The sequence below is a fragment of the Amblyraja radiata genome, chromosome 34 (genome assembly GCF_010909765.2).
Source record: "Amblyraja radiata isolate CabotCenter1 chromosome 34, sAmbRad1.1.pri, whole genome shotgun sequence".
NCBI classification, from domain to species: Eukaryota; Metazoa; Chordata; class Chondrichthyes; order Rajiformes; family Rajidae; genus Amblyraja; species Amblyraja radiata.
In genome coordinates, this window is record NC_045989.1 from 18,464,794 (window position 1) to 18,477,561 (window position 12,768).

The 12,768-nt window shown below is 46.6% G+C and overlaps 1 protein-coding gene across 1 annotated transcript in view; it reads right to left on the reverse strand.

Moving 5' to 3' along the window:
• adamts17 (ADAM metallopeptidase with thrombospondin type 1 motif 17) overlaps positions 1-12,768 on the reverse strand; it is a 179,630-nt gene that overhangs the window by 84,354 nt on the left and 82,508 nt on the right. Inside the window, exon 10 of the mRNA XM_033050346.1 lies at positions 12,065-12,215. Within this exon, the coding sequence (XP_032906237.1) occupies positions 12,065-12,215 (151 nt within the window). The remainder of the gene's footprint in view (positions 1-12,064; positions 12,216-12,768) is intronic.

Here is a 12,768-nt window from a genome sequence, read left to right on the forward strand (position 1 = left end):
TCACCTGGTATCTGGCCAATTTTATCCCTAAATCGCTGCACTTATGCAAGCTTGCTGGGAATGGAGCAGCTTGGCCATTTACTGCTTTACTGGTCAATGATAGTCATGGCACAGTCACAGGGACTCTCACTGGCAGCAGAATATCCTGGGCAGCTACTGTAAAAGAAGCCTTAGAAATGGAAGTTCTTCATGGTTCATTGTGTTTGGGTCAGGACAGGGCAAGGAGTCCAAACTGTGGGGCAGCCCAGCTACTGCCTTACTGCGCCAGAGACCCGGGTTCGATCCTGACTATGGTTGCTTTCTGTGTGGAGTTTGTAGGTTCTCCCCGTGGGTTTTCCCCGCGTACTCCAAAGACGTACAGGTTTGTAGGTTAAGTGGCTTTGCTAAAGATTGTAAATTGTACCTAGTGTAGGATAGTGCTAGTGTGTGGGGATCACTGGTCGGTGTGGGTAAGGTGGGCCGAAGGGCCTGTTTCTGTGCTGTGTCTCTAAACTAAACTAAACTAAACTATGCTCCTCTCTTTCTACCTTCCCCCCACTTCTCTCTTCAAGCACCTGCGCTAAACCTTCAGTTGTCAGAGTGCCAACTGTTCTCTCCAATGGTTACATTCCAAGGGTGGCACAGTGGCGCAGTTGGTTGCCTCACAGCGCCAGTTACCTGGGGTTCGATCCTGCCCTCGGGCACTGCCTGTGTGGAGTTTGCACGTCCTCCCTGTGGCAGCGTGGGTTTCCTCCAGGTGTTCTGATTTCCTCTCACATCCAAAGGATGAACTGATTTGCAGATTAATTGGCCTCTGTAAATTGCCTGGACTGTGTAAGGAGTGGATGCGAAAGTAGGGTCTAGTGTGAACTGATGATGGATGGTTTTATCTGAATTAAACAACACCTGCCATTGCTCGGTCCACTTTAATTTCGGCTGGGAAATTGTGGCACGAGTTACTGTTGGTTTGGAGACTGTAAAGCCTCCGACTGGAAGTCCGTGCAGAGTGGTGAGAAACACGGCTGAAAAAATCATCGGGACTTCTCCACCTTCAATCGGGGACATTGCGAGCAAACGTTGCTTGTCTAAAGGACCCCACACATCTCCATCATGGACTGTTCACTCTGCTGCCCTCGGGCAAAAGATATCGTAGCATAAGGAGCAGAACGTCAAGGTTTTGCAACAGCTTCTTCCCACGGGCCATCAGACTCTTGAATGCCATGTAATGTGCCGCCACTATTATCTATTTAATCTTTTTATCCATTTTATCTTTTTATCCATTTTATCCTTCTGTTTATTTTTGTGTTGCATGGGGAGCCAAATGCAACGGAATTTCGTTTAGAATTGCATATATCGATGTATTTCTAAATGACAATAATTTTGATTAATTGATTGATTGATTGATAGAATTGGATATCCATGGGCATAATTTTGAAAACATCCTTGGCCCAAAGTGTAAGTTGGACCCACTAATGCTCACAAAGTCATGTTTGGACTTAATTTTAGTCCAAGGCAAAATGTCTGTCTCCTTCTGCCCTTCCACATCTGTGGAGTGACTTTCTGTTTATTCACCACAGGATGTAATCCCCACTTCAAAGCAGCTTTTATTTCTCCTCCCTCGCCGCTCTCCAGGAGGCCTCCTTGAACAGTGTGAGTCCGAGTGTAGTTTAGTGGCAGCAAACCAGAGCACCTGGAGAGAGCCTATGCAGGTCACGAGGAGAATGTACAAACTCTATACAGACAGCTCCCGTGGTCAGGATTGGACCCGGGTCTCTTGCGCTGTGAGGCAGCAACTCTACCGCTGCACCATCGTGCCACGCTCCTCGTGATGAGCGCTCTCGCACAGTGAGGTTACACAGAGAGTTACAGCATCTTGACAGAGCACGGATGAACAGTAAAGCCGATATTTCCAAGCCAGAAAGGGTCCTTGCAGATGGAGTTCCCACCTTCTCCCCATAGTCTGGAAAGTGCCAATTCAAAGTCGGGCAAAGACTTGACATCCATGGGCACCAATTATTATTTCAGTATTGCAACGTCATTGGTATACATCACTCTTATGATGAAGGAGTGGTCATGAATTATTTGCAGTCTGGACGCTGAGTTTGTTATAGAATTCCTACATCAATGTTCTGGCACCAAGTTGCTTGCCTGCAACAAACACAACCTTCTCTCCTTCAGCAAGGCACGAACGCAGTCATTGTTGAGATTGGCACCTCATCCCCATGAGAGTGAATTGCTCTTTCACGCTACTCTCAGTAAAATGACAAGAGTGATGGCCCTCATCTCACCTCTGCAACCTATCCATGTTTGGTCCACAACTGGCAAGAAGTTGAGCAACGTACACATCACGATTCAGGGACATTTTCTTCCCACCTGTTATCAGGCAACTGCACCATTCCATCAACAACCGGTGAGCGGTCCTGAGCTACGTTCTACCTCACTGGAGATGCACGGACTACTTTTAATGGAACTTTGCTGGACTTTATCTTGCACTAAACGTTATTTCCCTTCATCATGTATCTGAAACACTGTGAATGGCTCAATTGTAATCGTATATAGTTTTTCCTCTGTGTTGGTTAAAAAAAAACTGAATGTTGCTCATTTGAAGTAGAAATTGGCAATGAGACAAATACCTCATTTTTTGGGCAGCATCCATGGAGTGAAAAACAGAGAGAGCACTGCTCAGGGAATATATCATTGAATGCGTGTCATTGATGGAGAATCACTTCAAGGGACTGACACTCGGATGAGCTTGGTCAAATACCTGGAGTGATGTGAAGTGGAGTGTAGGAAGGAACTGCAGATGCTGGTTTACACTGAAGGTGTAAATGCTGGAATAACTCAGCAGGACAGGCAGCATCTCTGGAGAGAAGGAATGGGTGACGTTTCGGGTAGAGACCCTTCCTCAGACTCAATGGGTAACATTTTGGGTCGAGACCCTTCTTCTACAGAAGAGGAGTCATCAGTCTGAAGAAGGGTCTCAACCCAAAACGTAGGCCAAGCCTTCTATCCAGAGATGCTGCCTGTCCCGCTGAGTTACTCCACCATTTTGTGCCTGTCTGTGATGTGAAGTGGGACTGAAACAGCCTGTCATGTTTCATTCCTGAAAACCAACCAAACACTGAAATAAAAAGCTCTTATGACTGAATTTGTACATACAGTGCTCGCCATAATGTTTGGGACAAAGACCCATCATTTATTAATTTGCCTCTGCACTCCACAATTTGCGATTTGTAATATAAAAAAATCACACGTGTTTAAGTTGCACATTGTCAGATTTTAATAAAGGCCATTTTTATACATTTTGGTTTCACCATGTAGAAATTACAGCAGTGTTTATATATAGTCCCCCCATTTCAGGGCACCATAATGTTTGGGACACAGCAATGTCATGTAAATGAAAGTAGTCATGTTTAGTATTTTGTTGCATATCCTTTGCATGCAATGACTGCTTGAAGTCTGCAATTCATGGACATCACCAGTTGCTAGGTGTCTTCTCTGGTGATGCTCTGCCAAGCATGTATTGCAGCCATCTTTAGCTTATGCTTGTTTTGGGGGCTAGTCCCCTTCATTTTTCTCTTCAGCATATAAAAGGCATGCTCAATTGGGTTCAGATTGACTTGGCCACTCAAGAATTGACCATTTTTTAGCTTAGAAAAACTCCTTTGTTGCTTTAACAGTATGTTTGGGATCATTGTCTTGCTGTAGAATGAACTGCCGGCCAATGAGTTTTGAGGCATTAGTTTGAGCTTGAGCAGATAGGATGTGTCTATACACTTCAGAATTCATGATGCTTCTCCCATCAGCAGTTGTATCATCAATGAAGATAAGTGAGCCAGTACCTTCAGTAGCCATACATGCCCAGGCCATAACACCCCCACCACCGTGTTTCACAGATGAGGTGGTATGCTTTGGATCTTGGGCAGTTCCTTCTCTCCTCCATACTTTGCTCTTGCCATCACTCTGATACAAGTTAATCTTCGTCTCATCTGTCCACAAGACCTTTTTCCACAACTGTGGTTACTCTTTTAAGTACTTCTTGGCAAACAGTATCCTGGCTGTCCTATTTTTGCAGCTAACCAGTGGTTTGCATCTTGCAGTGTAGCCTCTGTATTTCTGTTCATGAAGTCTTCTGGGGACAGTGGTCATTGACAAATCCACACCTGACTCCTGAAGAGTGTTTCTGATCTGTCGGACAGGTGTTTGGGGATTTTTCTTTATTATAGGGAGAATTCGCTAACAAGCCGAAAATTCCGACCGTCTGAACCAGAAACTTTCTCTTGCATCTCACATTGAGCAAGGAAGCTTAAGGGAAGGATCTAGAAGAAATATACCAGTGCCGGTGTTCATGAAGAATTGAACAAATAGATTTCTCTGAAGAAAAGGGCACGACCAAAATGTGGCCTATCCTTGTCCTCCACAGATGCAGCCGGACCCGCTGAGTTAGTCCAGCACCTTGCGTTTTGCTCTAGATTCCAGCATCTGCAGTTCCTTGTTTCTCCCTCTGTCTCCTGTCAACTGTTCAGTGTAGTCCGCTTGCATTACTCTGCACAGGACACGACCTCTGGTGTGATGCTGCTGGCGTGTGTGTGATACAGTGTTTACCCCTGCAGGTCAGTTATGTGGAAGCCTCGTGAATGAGGCCGGTGAGATGGGAGGAATCTGTACAGAGTCTGTCCTCCACCCCCGATGAGCTGGGCCAAGGGCAGACTAAAGGAGGGGCAAGTGTTCCAATGAGACGTGAGAATACGAGAGAAGGCGTGCCAAAGGGAACATAAATCTACTTTTCAAAAGGTCCATTTTTCTTTTTGCCTCTGAGGTAAAGGCAGGTGATTATTTGATTTGGAAAGTTAAGCACAGGGGCAGTGGGCTTGTTCCCATTACACAACACTGCTGCCAAACAGTTGTGCAAACTTAAGGTGAATACGTCTCAGGGGCCGGATAGGATAGATCCAAGCATCCTCATGGAAGTAAGGGAGGAAATTGCAAGAACTCAGCCATAAATCTTCCAGAATTGTTGAATACCAGAGAGATGCCTGAGGCAGGAAAGCAACTGCAGACCTGCGAGTTTGACACCCATGTGTGTACTAATGATGGGATCTCACAATGCTTGGATAGAACTATCTGGAAATCTATTCTCCGGATTCCGGGAGAGGAAGGATTAGATCTCAGAGACACAGCATGGAAACAGGCCCTTCGGCCCACTGAGTTTGGACCAACCAACAATCACCATGTACACTACACTATCCTACACACTCGGGACAATTTACAGAAGTCAATTAACATGCAAACCTGAAGATAGACACAAAATGCTTGAAGATTTGAGCAACTCAGTGGGACAGGCAGCATCTCTGGATAGAAGGAATGGGTGACGTTTCCGGTCGAGACCCAAAACTTCACCTATTATTTTTCTCCAGAGATACTGCCTTTCCCGCTGAGTTACTCCAGCATTTTGTGTCTATCTTCGGTGTAAACCAGCATCTGCAGTTCATTCCGACACATAGCCTACAAACCTGAGAGTGGGAGGAACCTGGAGCACCCGGAGAAAACCCACGCGGTCACAGGGAGAACATGCAAACTCCATACAGACAGCACCCGCAGTCAGGATTGAACCCGGGTCTCTGGCGCTGTAAGACACCAGCTCCACCACTGCGTCACTGTGCTGCCCAAGTGTAGCAACTCTGCATTGTTGCATTTCACTGAGGATGGACAGAGGCGCCAACTGGGAAAGGCAATGGATTGCTCAGTGTGGATTTACGTTAAAAAAAAAAAGAAAAGAGAACAGAATTCCTTTGGGAAAACTGTTAATGAAAATAAAGAAACCCAGAAGTAGTGGAAATACCAATAGATTAACAAAGTACTGGAGCAGGGAGTCACTGACACAGCAGCTGTTTGAACTCGATGTAAAAATAGCAGACTGCCAAGCTGCCTTGGGTAAGTTAGAGGAAGGGGTGAGAACACGTGAAAACTCAAGGCAGCAGCTGAACTCTGTAGAGAACTGCAAGGTGTTTGTGTGGACACACTCATAAAATCTAGCAGCGACTTGATTTAAATGCAAAGAAACTGAAGTATATTTAAAAAAATGTAAAAACCTGTTGGGCAAAGTTAACCTCTTGCAGCGGCCCTGAGTAAATACACATGGCAGCAGAGGGTTAATATTGGACTGAAATAGTGGAGTAACCCAACACATATAGAGTCATGGAGCAAAGAATATTGAAAAAGGCCCTTCGGCCCAACTTGCCCATGCCGACCAAGATGCCCCATCTACACTAGTCCCACCTGCCCACATTTTTTTAACGTAGAGAGTTTAATTCAGTTTTGGTCACCACAGGACTGAGGGAATTTTGGCCACTTGAGAGTGCACCAGATTAATTGAGATGCAGAAGGGGTTGGATTGTATGGAGCAATTTCATTCTCTGGAAACTCGGCTGCTTCGGGTGGCACAGCGGTAGAGTTGCTGCGTTACAGTGCAAGTGACCCAGGTTCGATCCTGACTATGGGTGCGGTCTGTACGGAGTTTGTACGTTCTCCCCTGTGACCGCATGGGTTTTTCTCTGGGTGCTCCGGTTTCCTCCCACACTCCAAAACGTACAGTTTTGTAGGTTAATTAATATTGGTAAAAATGTTTAAATTTCCCTAATGTGTGGAATAGTATGAGGTGATCGCTGGTCAGCATGGACTCGGTGAACCGAAGGGCCTGTTTCAGCATTGTATCTCTAAAGTCTAAAAGCCTGAAGTTCTGGAGCCACGCACCTTGCTCAACGTCTATGCCATCTGCACCTGCGAACTGAATAGAAAGCCCCCATCCCCATATCTCCAAACTACACCCTTATACCTCCAACCAACACCAGGCCCACCCTTCTACACCCCAGCAGTAGCTGAGATGTTCTGGCCCCATCTCACCAGCAGAGTACAGTAAAGTGCAGGTTTGGAGGACAGTTTGTGATATCCATCTGCTCATCGTTTTGATCGTGTTCTTTAATCAGCTCCATGTGTTCGCAGAAAATGCTCTACAAGGGCGGTCAAAACTTCAAGAAATTCAGGCAAGAACAAAGCCCCTATTTTATAACTCTCTTCGGCTGCCACTGTGGCACATGTGTTTCCAAGCTTCAGATGGTTTAGAGTGCAGTGGTTTAGATGATGCTTGTTGTCGAGTAGTGTTACAGTTGTGGTTTTCTTTTATTGGCTGACATCTGCAAGGCCAACATTAAAACGAAGAGTCTCACCAAAGCCCTGCTCGCTCCTGTAGGTCAGGGTGAACGCTGGGAAAATTTGCAACAGTGAGCTGGCTTGTTTAATGGTCCTCAGGACCTTGATGTTGTGTCCTGATACTCTTGGCCCGCCACAGGAGCACAGGATGTTAGGCACCGGAATGCAGTGAACAAGCCGATATGGGGCAACGGAGTGGTCTCCTTAACCCGGGGAGGGAGGGAGGGAGGGGCATCTGAAGTGGAGGAAGATTCTTTTTTTTTTAAAAGACTGTTGTGACGTCCATGTGAAAGAGTCAGATGGAAGGAGAGGGAGTGAGGAGGGAATGACAGGCGGAGAGGAGAAAAGTAGAGGCAGGAAAATGAGAAGGACAATCGACAAAGCGGATGTCAGCAGGAGACCAGAGAAACAAGAAGGGGGATGACGCTGAGAGGACAGGAATAGCAATGAGGAAGCTGTAGAACAGTAGGGGCGGCACAGTGGCGCAGCGGTAGAGTTGCTGCTTTACAACGAATGCAGCGCCGGAGACCCGGGTTCGATCCTGACCACGGGTGCTGTCTGTACGGAGTTTGTACGTTCTCCCCGTCACCTACGTGGGTTTTCTCCGAGATCTTCGGTTTCCTCCCACACTCCAAAGACGTACAGGTATGTAGGTTTATTGGCCTGGTAAATGTAAAAATTGTCCCTAGTGGGTATAGGATAGTGTTAATGTGCGGGGATCGCTGGTCGGCGTGGACCCGGTTGGCCGAAAAGGCCTGTTTCTGCACTGTATCTCTAAACTAAACTAAACATGGAGCGATAGACTGGGTATACAAGGAACTGCAGATGCTGGTTTACATCCCTTCCAGCCTTTTCTCCTCTCATACAATCATCCTAAAGAAGGGCCCGGACCCGAAACGTCACCTATCCATGTTCTCCAGAGGTACTGCTTGACCCACTGAATTACTCCAGCACCTTGAATCTTTTGTGTGGTAGACTTGTGGCAGGAGAGTAAAAAAAGTACTGGGGAGGAACAGAAGCGATACAGGGAACAGAGAAGAAGATTGAGGAGTGAGGGAGAACTAGATAAAGCATGAGGACCAACAACGAGTAAATTGATGGATGTAATAGTTAAGTAGTGGGGACTGGACAGGAGGAAGGGAAGAGACAACTGGAAGAACGCCGATCACCATTAAGGGCACTGAGGTGGAGGTGGTCGCTAATCACAGGTACCTTGGGGTGCAGCTTGACAGTGAGCTGAACTGGAAGTGTCATATGGAGGCGGTGTACAGGAAGGGACAAAGCCGACTGTATTTTTTAAGGAGGCTGAGGTCTTTTAATATCTGCCAACCCCTACTGTGCAGTGTCTACCATTCAGTGGTGGCCAGTGCTCTGTTTTTTGCTGTGGCCTGTTGGGGAGATGGCGCCCGTATAGCGGATAAAAACAGATTGGACAAACTAATCAGGAAGGCCGGCTCAGTGGTCGGGGCTGAGCAACGAACGGTCCAGCAGTTGGCAGAGGCCAGAACACTAAATAAACTAGGTTCCATAATGACAAACCCCACTCACCCACTCCATGCCCTGAAGGTGATCAAGAGCAGCATCTTCAGTCAGAGGCTGATTGCACCAATGTGCAAAACGGAGAGATACAGGAAGTCCTGTTTACCAGCTGCTATAAGACTTTATAATGAGCATAAATAACTGCACTTTTTTTTAATTAATTGTATTTTAACTTGTATTTTAACGTATTTTAACTTGTTATGTATGAAAGCGTGGTGTTATGTTTGGCTTGAAGCTGTCGTGGCACTAATTTCCTGAAAAGGATTATTAAAGGAATAATCTAATCTAATCTAATCTAAGAGATGTTTGATCTATTGGAGTAGAAGGTGATGTTTTGGGGTGGCACAGTAGCGCAGCAATTTGTACAGTTGCTGGTTTACAGCGCCAGAGACCCTGGTTCGATCCTGACCACGGGTGCTGTCTGAATGGAGTTTGCACGTTCTCCCTGTAACTGGGTGGGTTTTCTTCAGGGTGCTCCCGTTTCCTCCCACACTCCGAAGACGTGCCGATTTGCAGGTTAATTGGCTTAGATAAAATTGTAAATTGTCTCTAGTGCGTAGGATATTGCTAGCATACGGGGTGATTGCTGGTCAGCGTGGACTCGGTGGGCCGAAGGGCCTGTTTCCGCGCTGTGTCTCTAAATTTTAAAGTCATGTAAAAGATGGAAGCAGCTGAGGAGGGGAAGCGAAAGATGGAGAGAGATCAGAAGGAAAGAAATATCACAGAGCATGGAAGCCTCTGAGGGGGAGCTGCAGCCTTTCCCAATTTGTGGTTAAACTTGGCATGTGAATACTCCCAATTGTGGATGGCAGCCAGCTTGTGTGCTCAATCTCTGTACATGGAGTTGACTTTACTGTCACAGTGGGGAAGACAGAGCTGCCTCCGTGGGAGGAGAAACATTGGCAAGTGTGGGTGGGTTGGGGTGGTTTCTTGAGGGTGGTGTTCCGCTAAGTGCTGTAGGGATGGTGTGGAGCAAAACAAGGAACTGTAGATGCTGGCTAACACATAAAAGGACACAAACTGCTCGAGTAACTCAGCAGGTCAGGCCCTTCGAGGTTCGAGACCCTTCTTTAGACTTCTTTGACCTGAAATATCACCTATCCATGTTCTCCAGAGATGCTGCCTGACCTGCTGAGTTACTCCAGCACTTTGTGTTCTTTTGTGTGTATCTGAGTTGTCTATCTAATGGCGACACAAGCATCTGCAAATGCTGTTTTACAAGGACAGACACAAAGTGTTGGAGACAAAGTGCTTCACTCTGAAGAGGGGTCTGGACCTGAAACGTCACCTATCCATGTTCTCCAGAGATACTGCTTGACCCATTGAGTTGCTCCAGCACTTTGTCCTTCCTTTGGGAAGTTTGGGGCATGAGAGAGAAGGGGTATTTCTTGTAATGCTAAAGCAAGTTCCCGAGGCTGCAGAGAACACTGGTGGTTTTCTTTGCACGGGGCATCACATTTTCATTGAGCAGCAGTAGATTCAGAGAATAAACTTCAAATGAAACTGATTCCGGAGATTTTGATGACTGTTAAGATGATTGTCATGTTTCACGGTTACAACCATGTCAGAACTACTTCATTGGTTGTGCAAGGATTTGTAGAAGTGAAAGTCTTTACGTTTCCATTCTGTCTGTAAACGTGCAGAAAGTTGCTCATATGCATGTACCTTCAGGAGCCAATGGACCACCAGGGTCGCTTTAATCCATACTCAAAAGATCTTGGGTTGATAGTCCATATATTTCTCTGCATTTCCTTTAATTTACAATCCCCACTATTCCTTCCAGTTGAAACTTTTCGGATTAAATCCCCTTCAACATTTGCCAGGACCTTGGTGCAGCTCCCTCGATGTTATGCAGCGAATGGAAACCGAATCTTCACACTTCTCACCCCGACCTGGCTTTGTATCAATAAAACCGGCAGGTCTTAAGCTTTCCATCAACTCTCCAGCCCACCCGCCAGTGTATCGATGTGCTTTCACTCTCTGTTAAGTTGCTTAGAGTTAGACTATTGAGACACAGCTTGGAAACAGGCCCTGCGGCCTGCTGAATCCACACCGACCAGCGATCCCCGCTGGTCACTAGCACTGTCCTACACACTAGGGACAACTTACAATTTGCAGAAACCCGCACGTTTTTGGTATGGAGGAAAACCGGAGCATCCAGAGAAAACCCACGCGGTCATGGGGAGAAGGTACAAATTCCGTGCAGACAGCATCTGTCATCAGGATCAAACCTGGGTCTCTGGCGCTGTAAGGCAGCAACTTTACCGCTGCACCTCCATGTTAGATATCATAACGTTTTATCACTTTTGTAAAGGCCAATTTTAATCAGATTGGTTGTTTATTTGACCCGGTTGAGTGGTGCCACAATAACAATCGCTCACTCAAAGTCAACAAAACCGAGGACCGAAGCATTGACTTTCACAAGGGTAAGTCTGGAGCCCACATCCCAGTTTTCATTGGTGGGTCAATGGTGGAGAGAGTTATGCCCCTGTCCCACTTAGGAAACCTGAACGGAAACCTCTGGAGACTTTGCGCCCCACCCAAGGTTTCCGTGCGGTTCCCGGAGGTTTTTGTCAGTCTCCCTACCTGCTTCCACTACCTGCAACCTCCGGCAGCCACCTGCAACCTCCGGGAACCGCACGGAAACCTTGGGTGGGGCGCAAAGTCTCCAGAGGTTTCCGTTCAGGTTTCCCAAGTGGGACAGGGGCATTAGCAGCTTCATATTCCTGTGCATTAACATCTGAGATGCTCTGTTCCGGGCCCAGGGGATAGATGCAATCACGGGGAAGGCATGTGCAAGCATCTCCGCTTTCTTGCAAGTTTAAAGCATGCCATTCAGTAAAGCCATTGAATACTCTAACAAACATCGACAGATACACAGCAGAAAGTATCTTGACTGGTTGCATTATGGCCCAGTACGGAAACTCTAAAACACAGGTAGGCAAGAGCTGCGGGGAGTGGCGGACAGTACCCTGTCCATCACAGACACAGTCCTCCCCGCCATTAGCATCATCAATATGAGGTGCGAGCTCAAGAAGGCGGCATCTATCATCAAGGATCCCCAGTATCCAGGCCATGCTCTCATCTTGCTGCAAGCTACAGACTACAGGGAAATTCAAGGCTATTGGGATCAGAGGGGAAGGAAAAGCTGAGACTGATATTGGATGAACTAGGATCTTATTGCATGGCGGAGCAGGCACATGGTCAACTCCTGCTCCAAGTCCTTGAGATCATGTTTCACCTTTAGTTCATTCCCCTCTCCTGTTCTGAGTCTCATATAACACATCTCAGCGAGTAAAATCCTGCAGCCATTTAGGAGTTCCCTACGGAAAATTACCTCCATTTCTTTACAGAAAGTTGCATTGATTCCAAACAGTATCTGACACTGTTCGTCAGCGCTGTAGTGCATGCCCGGCAGCTTAGGTGGCAACCGTGTTGCATATTGACTTCTTGGGTCTGTCTCCAGCAGGCAGGTACTAGCCTTTGATCTATTAAAGGTAACACAAAATAAAGTTTTAATTACATTGAGCTCTGCAAGACGTTAGGCTTTAGAGATAGTGCGGAAACAGACTCTTTGGCCATCGAGCCTGTGCCCATCAGCAATCACCCCGTACACTAGCACTATCCTACACACTAGGGACAATTTACAATTTTATCGAAGACAATCAACCTGCAAACCTGTACATGTTTGGAGTGTGGGAGGAAACCGGAGCACCTGACACTGCATGGTATTGTCGATATGATACGATACATATGATACAATACGATATGTCTGTCAACAGCCATAAAACAAAATATACATGAAATTATACGTGGAAAGGATTGCGGATATGCAAAGATTGGGGGGGCAGGGGGAAGAGTCAATCTACCCCACGACAGAAGGGGGATGAGTTGTACAGTTTGATAGTCATGGGGAAAAAAGAGTCTCCTTTTTCTGTCCTGCATCTTGGTGGAACCAGTCTGATTCTGAAGGTGCTCCTCAGGTCAACCAGTGTGTCATGGAGGGGGTGAGCTGCATTGTCCAAGATGCTCCGCAGTTTG